The following is a 17,037-nucleotide window of genomic DNA, read 5'->3' as shown; positions in this document are numbered from 1 at the left end:
GGCAGCATCAATGGACTCAAGTGTGGAAACAGTAGTGAGGTTGGCCCAGGATCGGACATTGTTTCGTTCTGCTGTGCATAAGGTCACTATGAGTCGGTACCAACTCAATGGCACCTAACAACAACAACCACCTCTCCCATGGAGTCCTGGTGTGGTGCTGTGGGCTAATGCACCAGACTGCAAGTCGTTTGGACTGCAACATTGGTGGTTCAAGCTCACCAGCTGCTCCTTGGAAACCCTATACAGGGTCGCTATGGGTCAGAATCAACTTGATGACACTTAACAACAGCACCCTCTCCCACAATACTGCTGTTTGATGATTAAGCCAGGGATCATCCCCAAAGAGGGGCCGGGGGCCTGATCATTGTCACCTGAGATGAAAACAACAGACCTGTCTGTATATTATAAACTTTGTCGGTTAAGTGTATATCACACTGTCCTACATAGAGTGTGTACTCCTCTTAGTGGGCATTGGTGGCTCTGTGATAGAATGCCGAAACTCTGGGCTCGATTCCCATCCAGTGCTCCTCATGCACAGCCACCACCTGGCTGTCAGGGGAAGCTTATATGCTGTTATAATGCTGAACAAATTTTGGCAAAGCTTCCAAGCTGACAGACTAGGGAGAAAGGCCTGGTGATCTGCTTTGAAAATCAGCCAGTGAAAACCCTATGGATTACAGCAATCCGCTCCATAACCAATCATGAGGATGGCATGTGACACGGCAGCAGTTTTTCTGTTGTATGTGGAGTTGCCATGAGTTGGAGATCAACTCAACAGTAGCTCTAATGACCATCACCTCTGCACATAGCACATACCCCTAGTAAAGTGTGTATTTGTGTGTGTATATGTTTTTGGGGTATATGCTAACAACTAACTGTCATCAAGTTGACTCCGGCTCATGGTGACCCTGGGTTCTTCATGACCTTTTGGAAGCAGATCACCAGGCCTTTCTGTGGAGACACCGCTGGGTGGGTTTCAACCTTTCACTTGTGTTACCTAGAGATTCCTCTTTAATGATGCAGGGAAGAAGTGTACAATTTGGGAGATTATGGGATGAAAATTCTAATTGAGACAGTGAATATCCTAAATCAGTTTCTGATTGTCTGAAAAAACCTCAAACTTGAGCAGCACAACCCCATTTTAAGCAGACCCAAGCTGTTGGAAGTCCAGTATGTAAGACTCAAGGACTATGTTGCTGTTGTCAAGTCTCACTCTAGTGACCCTGTAGGATACAGTAGGGTTTTTGAGCCTGTAGATCTTTATAGAAGCCGACTTCCTCATCTTTCTCCCTTAAAGTGGCTGGTGGGTTTGAACTACTGACCTTCAGCAGCCCAGTGCTGAGCCCACGGTGTCATAACCAGGTACTGAAACTCATTAATTTTGCTCATGGGAAAGGTCCTCGCAGCATATTATACATAATGCTGGTAAGTTTGGTAGTGGTTTCCAGGTCACCAAGAAATAGGAGGAGCTGTTAAGTACATAACAGCTGAAGAAAACAAGGTAAAAGATATTTTTATAAACTCTGCACTACAGACTGGCCATTTGATGTTGGCAGTCCTGGTATGGTGCTGTAGGATAAGCACTGGACTGGTAACCACAGGGTTGGCAGTTCAAAATCCAACAGCTGCTTCATGGGAGAGAGATGAGGCTGTCTGCTCTTGTAGCAATTTAAGGTCTTAGAAAAGCTATATAGGATTGTTGTTGTTAAGTACTGTGGAATCGGTTCCGACGCATAGTGACCCTGCACAGGGTTTCTGAGGCTGTAAATCTTTATAGGAGCAGAACGCCTCATCTTTCTCCTAAAGAACCGCTGGTAGTTTCAAACTGCTGACCTTGAGGTTGGCAGCCTGACTCATAACCACTACGCTGTATAGGATTTGTTGTTGTTGTTATGTGCCATCGAGTCGTTTCCGACCCATAGCGACCTTGTATAGGGTTTCCCAGGGTGTAAATCTTTACGGGAGTAGAAAGCCTCATCTTTCTCCTGCGGAGCAGCTGGTAGTTTCGAACCGCTGACCTTAAGGTTCGCAGACCGATTCGTAACCACTACGCTACCAGAGCTCCTGAGTCAAAATTGACTCCTTGACAATGGGTTTGGTTTTATGTTGTTTAAGAAAGCCCTGGTGGTACAGTGATTAAAGTGCTTGACTGCTAACTGAAAGGTTGGTGGTTCTAATTTACCAAGTGCTTTATGGGAGAACAATAAGGCTGTTTGGTTCCTTAAAGATTATCATCTCAAAGATTATCATTATCATCCCTGTGGGTTGCTGTGTGGTTGGGATCAACTTGGCAGCAGTAGGTTGGGTTATTTTATTGGTTTTAAAACTACAAGAAGGTATATTAAGAGCAATTTTCGCATCCAAAATGGTGGGGACAAAAAGGTTTCAGTGCTTAAAGGGGCGATCAATAATTAGTTCCCTAAAAAGCAGGTTTTCTTGAGCACCAAGTTAGGAAAAATTTCTAGATTGCTGGTTTTAATTTTAGCCTTACTGGATAGTCTTGTATTTTTGTTGGCTCTTTTATTACTTTTCAAGATACTTAAAGGCAATGATGCCTAATGTATTCCATTGATTCTAATTCAATATCATAATGAAGTATATTTGCAAAGAAAAATTATGTAATCTGCTAGTTTACGTTTTCTTTTTACACTTTTAAGATGAGCTCTTATCATTCAGGAGTTCTGGTATGGGGTGGAACTGTGGGTTAATGCGCTGGACTGCAAAGCTGGTTTGAACCACAAGGTCAGCAGTTCAAGCTCACCAGCCACTCCTAGGAAACCCTGTACAGGTTCAATGTGGGCCACAACTGACTCTATAGCACTAACAAAAACAACTTGTCATTCAGAAAGATAGCAGTGCTTATAGCAGCTCTCGTCTTGGAATCTGTTTCTTGTTAACATGTGTGTGAAGAGGCTGGGATAAATATCTGACACTGAAAATAGCCCCTGTTTTTATCTTGGGATATGGATGCCTGGTATGAAGTGTTAGCTTTCATTGTTCCCAGTCTTGGGATCCTCTTATTCCATGTGTCTTCATGTTGTCCCAGACTTGAAGTCCTTGTGTCTCATTCTTTTCATCTCCACTACATCCTTTCTGGTTTTCTTTTTGAAATTTTATTTTGTTGTTGCTAAGGGAGTCCTATTGTGGTGTTGTAGGCTAATGTATCAGACTGCAAAGTCGTTTGAACTGCAAGGTCTGTGGTTCAGGCTCCCAGCTGCTCCTTGGAAACCCTATACAGAGTTGCTGTGGGGTCAGAATCAACTCAACAGCTCTTAACAACAACAGGGGTATACACAGCAAAACACACACCAATTTAATTTGTGATTCATTAGCATGGATTGCATTCTTTGAGTTGTGCAACCATTTCCACCCCTTTTTCTGAGCTGTACCTTCCCATTCACATAAACTCACTGTCCCCTGAGGTTCCTGTCTGTTCTTTCTAGTTGCTATTGTCACTTGATCCAATATAGGTAGTTTTAAAAAGAGCATATTGCTCAAGGCAAGACTTTTTATTTTAAAAACTTTTTATTGTGAATATTTAGTGAAGGTTTATAGAGCAGATTATCAGTTTTACATTCTACAAATCATAGACTTTGATTCATTACAATGATTGCAGTCCCCTCCATGTACCATCCATTTCATAATATTTACCTCTATTAGTTTTAACTCTTGCATTCAGAGCACATATTCATTACTAGTGAAGCTAAACTATTGATTGTTTGATTTTTGAGAAGACTTCAGGGAATATTTTGATTTAAGGTTTAAAGAAGGTCTCAGGGCAATAGTTTCAGAGGCTCATCTGTTCTCCGTGGCTCCAGAAAGTCCAGAGCCCATGAGAATTTGAAATTATGTTTTGCATTTTTGATCCAGATTCTTTTAGAGAGCATTTTTTATCAGAATGTTCAAGAGTAGTAGCTGGGCACCATCCAGTTCTGGTCTCTTGGCAAAAGAGGCAGGTGTTCCTGGAGGCCATGAGCCACACACTGCATTTCCTCCTCCTAGCCCTGACTCTCCTTCTTCTCTTGCTCCAGGCAAATAGAGAATGGTTTTCTTTTTCTGTTTCTGTGCTTTCTTTGGGTGTAATGTCTTTACCATAAAGAGACACTTCTGTCAGTGTTACAGCACTCCTGGGACGGGGGTTGTTGGCAGAGAGTGCTCTTGCCGGACCCCAAACCTATTCGCAAAAGCAGGGGTGTTGAATGATGAATGTGGGCTCTGAACTACAAGGCTCTCAGAGGGGTCCTGTGCATTTCCCCCTTTGCCAACTCTGTGGTCTTCAGATTCCAGGTCTCAGCACAGTGCAGTAACCTAGCTGTTGTTCAAGGCTTAACTGAATGAAGTACAGAGAGACAGCGCACACCCCTCCCCACTGGTTGTCAGGGTCTCTTGTCTGGAATTGTAGCCCATCTGCTCACCGCACCCTCCCTCCAGGCCTTCAGGTAGAGGAGAAACTTGTAAGAGCTGGACCTGCAGAGATAGTATCACCACTTGTCCATGGCTCACTTCTAGTGGACATGATTGGCATTTGCCTTCATTGACAATTTCCCAGGTTTCACTGTTTATCAATCCCTATTTGTCTTAAGAGAATTGATCATTTAAAGCTGAGGACTTTCATTTACATCTTGGACTTGTCATTTGTTTTTAGAGGGTTAAGTAAGAGTAGTTGTACCTTGGTGGCATAGCAGGGTAAACACTAGACTGTGAACCACAAAATTTGGAATTCAAACCCAGCAGCCACTCGCTTCTTGGGAGAAAGATGATGCTTTCTGCTCCCGTAAAGCTTTGTAGTCTCAGAAACACTATGGGGTCCTTCCATTTTAGAAGCATCGTGAGTTGCACCCGGCTGGACGGCCATGAGAGTTTTGTGTTTGTCTGTCTCTCTTCTCTACCCTTACTTTGTGACTGAGCTGTGGCATCTTCCTGGACTGCTTTCCTCTGGTCCACCCAGCTCCCGAGCACCTGGCTCAGTCCCAAAATTGTCTGTTAATGTTTGGATAGCAGAGGTCACGGTTTGGTAATGCGGGAGCAAGTTGTACAAGATCACTGTCTGCATGTCTCAGCTCTTATTTCTGAATTTGACTCTTTTGCAGGTCCCTAGCTGTTGGTAGTAAGTCCGGTTATAAATTTTTCTCCCTTTCTTCCGTGGATAAGCTGGAACAGATCTATGAATGCAGTAAGTGTTTGCTTTTTTTCCACTTTCTTTAATACACATACACCCACCCACCCCAAATAAGTTATACTTGAATGAGGATGCATTCTTGATTCAGACACAATGGTTCAAGTCCAGAGACCCCATGACTCTTTCCATCTGGTCTCACCAAGAGGGTACTACTGTTAACAGTTGGATTACATCCTATCAATCAAAAGTACATCTAGGAATGGCTCTGTTATATGGGGTGTCTTTTCCAGTATATATCGTATCATATTTATTCTGTAAGTTCCCCTTTTTTCTGTCATTTAAACCATTTTAGGTTTCTGTCAGAAAAAACTTATAGAAAATTGAAATGTTTATTGCCCTGAAGGGATGGCTTCTTGTCTCGGGTTGTCTTTCTGTGTCATTGTGTAGCCTCCGTGTGGAGGGTGGAGATAGTAGAGTTGTGGACTCTGGCTTCTTGCCTGGCCACTTACAGTATACTTTTAGATAGATCATATTACCTTTGAGCCTCAGGAATAATACCTTGTGGTACATTGGGTTAAGCTTTGGACTGATAACCAAAAGCCTGGTGGTTCAAACCCACCAGCTGCTCCATAGGAGAAAGGTGTGGCAGTATGTTTCTGTAAAGATTAGTCTCCTGAGCCCTATGGGGCAGTTTTGTGTCTTACAGGGTCACTGTTAGTCCAGGTCAGCTCGGTAGCAGTGGATTTGGTGTAATTTATAAAAAGACTGGTCAGGATTCAAGAGAAATGAATGTATATGCCTAACACTGAGTATACATAGTTCAATCAGCATAGAACTGGCTGAATAAAAGAGTATGAGGAACAGTCCACTTGCTTTCCCTTGGTGAGAATATGGTGGGAAGCTTTGGACTCTATACATACATAGCTGTTTTGAAAAATTGAGAACTGTGGAGTCATGTACTTTTGTAAGAAATAATATAGATCCCTGGCATCCCTTCATCCCGTTTCCAAATTACATTCTCTGAACTGTAATGTAACGTTACAGCTAGGGTATTGGTTGATGATGTTACAGCCTACCACTCAGTCCAACTCCCCCAGCTTGACTTGTATGAAGGGACTTCAAAACATTCATGAAAAAATGCCATTATCTTTTAATGCCATATTTCCTCCAACTTTTTGAAACCTTCTCCTATTGCATGGTTTATTCACCGGCATCTTCCTCTACCATCCAGAACTCAGCAGCCCCAATCCTGTGAGAATCCCTCCTAATGCCCTTTATAACCCATTCCTGCCACCATTCAGCCGTAACCCCTAACAACCACCAGTCTGGCCTCTATTTTTAAAACTTTCATTTCAAAACCTCGTAGAAATAGAGCAGCCACACCTTTCCAAATAGGGGCTTCCCTAGAGATTCCAGCAAGCGGTTGTGTGTCACTAGCTTGTTCTCTCTCATTGCTGAGGTGTGTGTCCCAGTGTGCAAATGCACTACAGCCTGACAGATTTGTCACCTGCTGTTAGATACCTGGATGAGTCCAGGAACATCCATGAACATGTTTGCATTGCTCTGGGTTGATACCCAAAAGGGTGCGTCCTAGGGTGGGTGGTAGTTTCATGGTTAGTTCTGTAAGAACCTGCTGCACTGTTGTCTAGAGTGGCTGTACCATTTTATATTCCCATTAACAGTACATGGAAAAGATGCCCACATCCCTGTCAGCATTTGCTTTTTTTTTTTTATGTTTTATTGTGAATTATATGAGAGTTTACATGGGAGAACATTAGTTTTACATTCATTATTTCTGTATCGTTTCATTGCCATGGTTTCAATTCCCTCCGTGCATCATCAACCAACCAAAGGGTATACCCTGCAAGCCTGCCCCCTACACTACCCCCACCCCCCCAAGTCTTCAGCACACAGTCGCTCTCCCTCCCTGGATCTAAAGTCCCCAGCTGCTTCATCACTCCACGTCATCGTCTCTGCCTTCATCTCAGGCATCACTGCTTCTCTGGATGGGGTCCCGCTCTTGGCTCTTCTCCGTTGATGTTCCTAGGGACCTCCGCTCCTAGACTGGAAAGTTAATCACTCCCTTCCTTGCTATAAAACATCTACCTTTACAACCCTCACAATCAGTCCTGATAAGAATTATTCACTATTGTATCACAAGAGACCCATCTGCATTTCATTTCATCAGCTCTGCCTAGACAGATTGGCTACTACTCACTGGAGATTCTGCCTTCCTCCAGGCCCCTTGTCTCTAGGTTCCCTCTTGAAAGCTTGTAAGCCAGTCACTTCTTGCCTTTGTAGCCCCTTTCCTCCCCTACCATTTTGGGTAGCCAATGTCAAAGTTGCCCATCCCTGTCTACTCTGTGTGTGGAGGGGGTGGGAATGATTCTTGCTGTGAAGATTTGTTCCCTCTTTTGAGCTACTGCATCCATAGGTGTAGGTCCAGCATTTGCTTTTGTCTCTCGTTTTTATTTTAGCCATTTGGAGAATTAATATGACTTTTCTAGCCATAGTCTTTGTAACTCCCACCAAATAACTGGGTGAGACTATCCAAATGAGGTGCTTCTGGCCTATCGAGGGTGATGGACAGCTTGATGATGTAATGTGCATAAGTGGCATGGCACCCTTGTGGGGGTTGGCAGTGTAAATAAGGTATAGGAAACCCTTACAAGGGGTTGCTCAGTTTAACATCCTGATAAGCTTAAAGTGAACCATCCCACAAACAGAAAGGGTTCCCTCAGGATCCCCAAGGAAGAAGAGCCAGGAGTGGAACATGCCCTTTAGACCTAGGTTCCCTGGATGTCATAGATTGAATTGTGTCCCCGCAAAATGTGTGTCAACTTGGCTGGGTCATGATGCTCAGTAGTTATGTAGTAGTGTAATGTGGCAGTTGTGTGGTGGTCCTCCTCCATGATGTGACCTGATTTGGTAAACCAATAAGAATATCGGGGATTAGCTGCCATACCTGTGGTCCCGTCACAACCCTGGCCTGATGTGGGAAGTTTTGCCTTACAAAGATAAAAGGAGAGAGTGATGAATGAAGAAAGAAGGACCTGCTGCCACCAACTTGGAGCTGGAAGTGAAGTGTATCCTTTGGACCTAGGGTCCCTGCACTGTGAAGCTCTTAGTTCCAGGGAACGGTTGATGGAAGACACATGGAGATCAACAAGGAATGCTGGGCATACAGATGTTGAAAGGAGACAAGGACCCTTCCCCAGAGCCAACAAAGAAAGCCTTTCCCTAGAGCTGATGCTCTGAATTCAGACTTCTACATTTCTGTGGTGGTAAGAGGAGCACTAGAGAACCTAAGACATTGCATGGAGAACCTTCTAGAGTGGGAGACTAGTCATGAGAGAGGTTGGTTCAAGATAGCAAGAACCAGGTAACGGTCAGGAGACAGCGCAGAGGGCATCTGGTCCACTGAACAAGAAAGCTTGCTGGTGGAGTGGTGCTTCTGGGCAATTATTGGTGGAGCTAAAGAACTTGTAGCACTTGCCCAAGCAAAGGTCAAGGGTCATTAGGGGTCTGAGAGGACAGCCAGTGAGAGGCCTGCCTGCAGGCACAGCTAAAAGCTTTTACTGACCATGAAGTGTCAGCGTGGGGAGTGTGGTCTGAGTGCCCACTGCAGTCAGCTCTTGAACCTAGCAGAGAAGTAGAGCATGCTGTAGGAGGACAACTGGTGCCAGAATTGGTAAAAAGGTTGAAGAGAGGAGGAATGTCTGATCTTGGCCTCACAGGACTCTGCCTTGGGCTATGGGTGCAGATAATGGGCAAGGGCCCCCCCCCCCCCCACGTGAAGTTACAGGAGGTCAGCCGCCTCCACTACCCAAGCTGTACCACACCATGCCAGTTTTACCATTGTGATATCTCATTGTGATTTTAACATACATTTTCTTCATAGCAATCTGGTTGAACATCTTTTCATGTTCTTGTTTGTTATCTGTATGTCTTCTCCAGTGAAAGGTCTTTTGCCCACTTTCTAATTGCACTGGCTGGTTTGTTTTGTTTTTATTATGTTCTGGTGTGGTGCACTGGACACCTAACCACAACAAGGGTCAGTGGGTTCAAACCCACCAGCTGCTCCTTGGAAACCTCATACAGGGTCATTATGAGTCAGAATCGATTCATCAACACTTAACACAAAACAACAATGTGTATGTCCCAGGAATTATATTAATCTTCTGCTGTAGTTTATAAATGTTGCCCACCTTCCATATATACATTTGGAGCAGACTTCCTGAGTCCTGCCCATGTACCCACAGCCCTAGCCAGAGTTTTAGGACCTTATATTAGAGAACAGGAGCTTGAGATTCCCAAGACTTGTACTTGTAAGCAACTATATGGGAATTTCGGTTAAGGGACTATTTGCTCTTTTAATTTTACATGAGCAGGGGTTTCCTTCTTATGAAAATGCCAGGAATTCCTCCTGAGCAGTTCTGTATCACCTCTGTGCTCCCACTACAGATTACTGTTCCATTCCAGACTTTTACTTTACCATGGCACTGTGGGATCAGCACTGGACTGTGAACCACAAGGTTGGCAGTTCAAATCTACCAGCTGCTCCTCAGAAATCCTACACAGGGTTGCTATGAGTTGGAACCGACTTGACGATACTTAATAACAACAGCAACAATAGCATCTCAGTCCTGGGTGTGATGCTGTAGGATAAGCACTGGACTGCTAACCATAAGGTCGGCAGTTCAAATCCACCAGCTGCTCCTTGAATACTCTATACAGGGTGGCTGTGAGTCAAAATCAACTCAACAACACTTAACAAGTAGCTTCTCAAGAAGAGGCAATTTGGCTGGTTAATGTGTACAAACAGCTTATCTTCGTTCTTGTTTCCATTCATCCAGCAAATGTTTTTGTCAAGGACTTGCCACATGCCAGGAGAGATAGCAGTGACAGGGTCTGCTTTGGTGACATTGTGTAAATTGAAGAGACATGAGAGATGAGTGACTAGTTTGTGTGGGATGTTGGGCTGGGGACACAGGGGCGAGAAGCTTAAACGTACACATTGTTGTTAGTGGCCGTCTTGTTGGCCCTAACTCATGACCACCCACCTGTTTGAAAGTAGATGTGCTCCATAGGTTTGTTGGCTGGAATCTCCAGGGCTTTCTTCTGCAGAAAGGCTAAATGAGTTAGCACCTATTCCCATACAGTGAAAGGGCCCTGGGTGGCACAGATCATTTGCATTCAACTACAAACCTAGAGATTGAAGGTTCAAACCTGCTCAGCTACTCTAAAGGAAGTAAGGCTGATGGGTCAGAATGGACTCAACAGCAGTGGAGTAAGTCATAAGATGAAAATGGTGAAACAGCTCATTTTTGGTACCGGCAACGTGACGTTTAGCATTTTCTGGCCGACAGGCTTCCTTCCAGCCACTGGCTGCTGCTGCCTCCAGGTGACCTTCTAGGAGCTTCTCCCCTGGACCACCTCCACCAGTAGGGGGGATACTGACTCACCAACAAGTCCTCTTGTTAGTGCTGCTCCAAAGACAAGCTTCTCCTGAGCCCAGTGGGGAGCAGAATTCAGTCATTGCCCCGACTCCTGGTTCCCCCAGCTTTGTATATGCTACTCCATCCACCCTGCCTTCAGACCCACCTACCAGTGCCCACTCTTGTGATGGACTAGGTGTGACCCAGTGGGCCACCTCTCATGTAGTCTCATGGCACTACTGCAGAGCACAGTGGGCTGCCCTCCCTCCATTGGGCTTTTATCAGTGAGTGAAATGTATCCAGTCCCGATGAAGTGCTTGAATTGTTGTTCACACACGCCCTGGCGTTTCATCATACTATAGTGGGATGCTGGAAGCTATATTACCATTATTTAAGATACAAGCAGGGTTTCATTGGAGCTTCCAGAGTAAAACTAGCAAGGAAGGCCTGGTAATCTGCTTCCAAAAATTCAGTGAAAACTCCATGGATCACAAGAGAATATTTTCTGACTGGCTTTGGGCAGGGGGTGTCTAGTCTCTTGTCAGTTCAATAAGTCTGGTCTTTATGAATTGGAGTTTAGTTCTGCCTTTTCTCCCGTTCTACGTAGGACCTTCTGTTATGTTCTTGGTCAGAGCAGCTGGTAGTAGTAGCTGGGTTTGCATGGGCCATTAGTCCTGTGGACCTATTGCTTCCTTGAATCCCTGGTTTCCTTCACTCTCCTTAGCTCCAGATGGGAAGAGATTAGAGCCCAGTCACTACTCATCAAACTGGGAGTAGAACATGCTCTTTCTGAACTCTGCCATAAATGTCTCTGAGACTATAGTCCCATGAGGTGTTTGTCTGTGTCTAGGAAGTATCTATAACTGAGTCGCCATGTGTTCTCCTGATACAGAGACATACCAGGGAGCTTCAGCAAGTTCGTGGAAAAATTCCATTACCTGTAATTCCGTCTTTCACAAATTTTCTGAACCCCTTTCATATGTAGACATACATATACACACCTGTCCACACAAATATGCCTGTATATGCACACACATGTACTCCCACAACCCTTCCACACCCATATTGTGTGACTCTACCTATGTAATGGAGTCCTGGTATGGCGCTGTGGGTTAATGAGCTGGACTGCAGAGTCGGTTTGGCGGTTGAAGCTCACCAGCTGCTCCTTAGAAACGTTATACATGGTCACTATGAGTCGGGACAGACTCAACAGCATTTAATAACAACAATAAGAACAACGTATGTAATCACTCAATTAAAAAAAATTATTACTGTTGTTGCAAAATTATAAAAGGGGAGGGAGTTTCAGAAAATACATGGATGAATGCAGTGAAAAGATACTGGTATTTTTCCATGAACTTTTGAAGCCCCTTCATGTATGTTGCAGCATTTTCCTTAGGTGTCTTTTATCCTTGTGTACCTCTCAGTGTCTACATTTACCTTGGTCACATTGTGCTGAGTTTCCCCATATTGTGTATTCCTTTGCCTTCACCAGGATTAACTGTGTACATTATCTTGGACTCCTGGTGTGGTGCTATGCAGGTTTATTGTTTTTTAAATTCCACAGTTTAGGTCAAATTGGCATTTCTGAATGTTCTGTGTATTTCTGTTGCAGTTGGGGTTTCTGAGATAGGAGTACACAGCGCAGAAAGCATTTGGTTTTGACAGTCACTGTACAGACTGTTGTTGGCCTCTTCAATCTGAGAAGGAGGCTTTCTGGTGTTATGTAGTATGCTGGTTGGAATATTGATTTAAATGAGGTTGTCTTAGTCAAGGAATGATCACTCAAACTAAATTTTCCAAAGACGATCTCTAGGAAGATGGGCATGAGCAGACAGGGACCACCAGGAATGAGCCCCAAAAGCAAGGTCCAAACAGCAACTCCTTTGAGGTTTGGTCCAAACACCAAACCCTATACCTTCAGTACTGACTCAGCTACCCTAGAGGACAGAGCAGACTGAACTGCTGTTTTTCCTGCTGAGTGGCTGAACTGCTGACCTTTCAATTAACAGCAGAGTGAAATGTCCAAGAGTTTCTGCAAAGAAAGGAGGGAAAACAAATGTCTAACAAGTTGTAAAAATATGCTGCTTCCTGCAAGGCTTGAGAAAATCCAGGCAGCAGGGGGTGCAAGCTGGACAGGGATTGGAAAGGGAGTCAGCTTAAATGTTGCAGTCATTCCTCTCTGCAGGGAACCCCACCCATCTAAGGAAATCTGAACGTTAAATCCATCATTTCCCCAGAACACTGGATAGTTAGCATAGACTTCAAGCCATTTCAGAAGCCCCTTGAGGCCCATCCATATTCTGCCAGGAGGCTGTGGACTCATGGTCTTTGAGAGGAAGGCCCCAGTGGTCTGCTGCCCAGAATCCTGGCTGCTGTCTTCTGTCTGTTTTCTCATAGCTGATAGAACCAGACTTTTGACCGTATCTCTACTACTGTATGCTTTCTATAAGTCAGCCGCACTTCATACATCTGTGTCGTTTGACTTTTGTTTTCATTTTGACTAGACACCTAGGAGCAGAATTACTATGTGAACATCTTTGTTTTGCCAATTTGCATCTGTATAGCTGTAAGACAAAGCCCTAGAATTAGAAATAATAGGATTAAGAGATGAATGTATTTAAAAAATTACCCTTAAGAAAGTGTCACCCTTTTATGTTTGTATAAACAGGGAGTTGTTGTGTGCTGTGGAATCCATCAACTCATAGCAATTCTGTGTGACCCAGTAGAACTGCCTATAAGGTGTCCTAGGTTGTTAGCTTTATACACATTGCCTGGTGTTTCTCTCTTGAGCAGCTCATGGTCCTGACCATCAGCCCTCTGGTTAGCAGTCAGGTACTTAACTGTTAAGCCACCAGGGCTCCTTGAAACAGGGCTTGAAAAAAAAAAAAGCACCTTTTTCTCTCCCACCAGCACTCAGTGTGCTTTCTAACATTTCAGTATTTACAAGTCTGAGAAATTATTTCAAAAGTCCTTTTGCTGTAGTGTAATACTGAATTTCTTGAATCAACTGTGAAATGAAACTTTTACTTTTAACATGTCATTTGCCTTATATTTTAAATTGCCTGATTATTTCTGTTGTCTGTTTTCTAGTGGGCAATTTGTCTCTCACACTGATTTTAAAAAAATTGTTGTGAAGTGCTGTTGAGTCAGTACCAACTTATAGTGACCCTGTATAGGATTTCCGAGGAGTGGCTGGTGGGTTTGACCCACCATCCTTGTGATTCAAATTGACCTTGCAGTTCATTGCTACACCCTTGGTTATATGCTGGTAACCAAAAGGTTGGTGGTTCGAAAACACCAGCCACTCCTTGGAGGAAAGATGTGGCAGACTAAGAATCCTGTGGGACAATTGTATTCTGTCCTACAGAGTCACCATAAGCCAGAACCAACCGCAGTGAGTTTTGGTTTTAAATGTGTTACCAGTATTTTTTCTTGGTGGACATTTTCTCTTAAACCTTGTTTATGGTGCTGTTTTAAGGACTTGAATTCTTGGACAATATCAAATGGCGTCCATCCTTTCTTCTAAAGCTTCTGGGTTCTAGAAAGGCTTTTCCGTATCCAAGGGGGTATGTAGAACATTCTCTGATTTCTTCTAGTACTTTGGTGTGCCTTGTATTTTTACATTAAATGAATACTTGATCCACCTGGGGTTTATTTTGATGTAAAGGAGCTCCCACTTTCATCCTTATGCTGAAAAGGGTGTTTTTTCTGTGTCCTTACATATTTACAGGGGTATGCTGAAATATTTGGGAGCCCAGTGACTCCATAGGAGAAGCACTGGGCTGTGAACTGCAAGGTCAGCAGTTCAAGCCCACCAGCTGCTTTATGAGAGAAAGACGAGGCTTTCTGTTCCCCCAAGATTTAAAACCTCAGAAATCCTATGCATGGTCACTGTGAATCAGAACTGACTCCACAACATGTAACAACAACTGAAACGTTTGGGGGTGAAATGTTAGTGGGTGATCTTGGTTGTCGTCAGGTCTTGTTGAGTTGGTACCAATGCATAGCAACGTCCTGTGCAACAGGAAGAAACTAATACTTTTTCTTTCATTGGCGTCTTTGTCATACCTGTCTCCTTTGCCAGTTCCTCTTCCTTCACCGACTGTTAGCTGTAGCAGGGCCTTGGGCAGCTGCCTCAGTCCCCCCACCACATGCAACCCCGGTGCCTGCCAGAGCAGTGGCTTGTGTCTGGCACTCTTTTGTTTTCATGTGTTAAGTAAGTGTCTGTGGTACATGCTTATTAGGGCAAAGCAGTAAGAATCTGCTCTTTGAAGAAAGCACTCGGAAATACAAACAGATTTCTACCTCAGATACTATGGGTTTAGTTCCAGATCACCGCAATAAAGCGAGTCTCTCACACCTTGAGGTGCACACATTTTCTGGTTTCCAAGTGTTTATAAAAGTGATTTGACACTGGACTGTTATCTATGAAGTGTGCACTAGTAGCATGGTTAGAAAGTGTGAAATATGGTGAGAATGACCAAAATGTAACACACACAGGAAGTTGGCACATGCTGCAGGGAAAGTGACGCTGGCAGCTTGGCTTGACACCCGGGTGCCACAAACCAAAAACTAAATGCAATAAAAAAAAGCAAGGTATGTTTCTAAGTATGGCTCACTGTTGGATTTAAATAAAAGTTTGTTTCTGTAATGAAAAACCCATTCCTCACATACCACGTTTTCCTAGAATGAAAAGTCCAACTCTTGTTTGGCCTTTGAGGACATTGGTACCTGCTCTGACACCACATAAACAGCACAGCCCCACTTGGAATCAGAGTTTTGCACTTGAGTCTCTGCTCAATCTGGTTGGTTGTGCTGGGCCAGGCACTGTAAAGGGCACTGAGGGTGAAAAGCAGAAGGTCCCCTGACCTTGAGAGATTGAGAGGCCAATCCTGAGGATTGGGCAAGACCATTCTGCGAAGCCACCAGACAAGTAGCTTCAAACCTTAACCTGGGATCCCTTTGCTCTTGACAGCCCCTCAGTGTGGATCCAGTCACAGAGTTCGGTCTTTGTGAACAAGGGTCAGTGAGCTGCTACTGGAGAGAGAGTGCTTATGATTGGTGTCAGCTGACTGGGTAAAAATGGCTACAGATGAAGTGTCACCTGGAGTTGAGAGCCTGCCCTGGATCTCACCACCGTGTCCTCCCTCACATCCTCCTTACCCCTGACACACCTGTGACCTTACTGTAGAGAGGACTCTATCTGAACACCCAGATGTTCCACAGCGGGCACCTTCTTAGTTCTATAATGTCGATTGTGATGAAATGGTTCACACCAGTCACCCTCCTAGAAGTAGTTTGTCTTGATCAAGGAACCCCTTAGACATACCCTTGTTTCACTTTATCTAATAGTGATGGTTGTTGGGTGTCAATCAAGCCCACTTTGATTCATGGAAACTGCATGTGACAAGAATACCACTGTCCCCTAGAGCATCCTAGACAGTAATCTATGAGAGCAGATTGCCAGGTCTTTTCTCCCAGGGAGCAATGATTAAGTGCTTGACTGCTAACTGAAAGATTGGTGGTTGGAACCCAGCCAGTGGCTCCATGGTAGGAAACCGGAGGCGGGGAGCAGTCTTACTCTGTCATGTGGGACTACTACTATGAGTCAGAATGGGCTTGACAACACTTAGCAACAACAGCTTAAAAACACACTTAAGTTTAGAAACCAGACTACTAGACAGTGTGAAACATGATATGCCTAATGGTCCATTGATCAAGGACAATGCTCGACACGGACCATTTCAGCATAGGATGATGGCCTGTGTGGGCACTGAATAGGCGTGGCAGAGCAGACCGAGGCCAGCACCTGTGGCACTGTGGAGCAACTGTAGCTCCATGTTCTGTAGGGAAAGGTGGATTCAGTGAAGGAGTCATTGGGACCTCTCATCTATTGGATACTGTTTGAGGTGCCAGGGACACTGCTGTGAGGTGTAGTAAAAGTTAGGGAGAACAGGGACACGGTGACGTGAGAGCACCAGAGGGGCCCTTTCACAGTATGACCATGCTCCCCAGCAGAGACCACCCTCCCTGGTAGCAGAAGAGACCCCAAGGGGCACTGGTATGTTGTGGTGAGCAGGTGTTCGCCGTGTGTCTTATATATACCTTGACGTCTCCTCCTTTCAGATGACACGGAGGATGTGTGCATTGTGGAGCGGCTCTTCTCAAGCAGCTTGGTGGCCATTGTCAGCCTTAAAGCCCCCAGGAAGCTCAAAGTCTGCCATTTCAAGAAGGGCACAGAGATCTGCAATTACAGCTACTCCAACACCATCCTGGCGGTGAGGCTCAATAGGCAGGTGAGTGATGGCACGGTGCTGAAGCACTCACATGCAAGATTACTCCGGAACCCCTCTGTGCTATAAGGTCACACACTAGTTCTTCCTCGTTCTTCTTTTGCTTTTATAGATGTTACTTTAAAAATATATCTTTTTTTTTTGGTTTATAATTTGTCTTTTTATTTATTTATTTATTTGCCAG

The 17,037-nt window shown here is 44.4% G+C and overlaps 1 protein-coding gene across 3 annotated transcripts in view; it reads left to right on the top strand.

The window, feature by feature from the left end:
• The window catches only part of WIPI2 (WD repeat domain, phosphoinositide interacting 2), a 39,861-nt gene that overhangs the window by 6,670 nt on the left and 16,154 nt on the right, over positions 1-17,037 (top strand). For 2 of the 3 annotated variants that reach the window (XM_006859779.1, XM_006859778.1), the window contains exons 2-3: positions 5,091-5,173; positions 16,687-16,856. In XM_006859779.1, coding sequence (XP_006859841.1) covers positions 5,091-5,173; positions 16,687-16,856 — 253 coding nt within the window. Of the gene's footprint in view, positions 1-5,090; positions 5,174-11,582; positions 11,603-16,672; positions 16,857-17,037 lie in introns of those variants that run through there. The other variant, XM_006859780.1, reaches the window with a different exon arrangement.

The sequence above is a fragment of the Chrysochloris asiatica genome, unplaced genomic scaffold (assembly GCF_000296735.1).
Source record: "Chrysochloris asiatica unplaced genomic scaffold, ChrAsi1.0 scaffold00034, whole genome shotgun sequence".
NCBI lineage: Eukaryota > Metazoa > Chordata > Mammalia > Afrosoricida > Chrysochloridae > Chrysochloris > Chrysochloris asiatica.
Note: the sequence above shows the minus strand (reverse complement) of the source record. Positions and strands in the feature narration are given on the sequence as shown.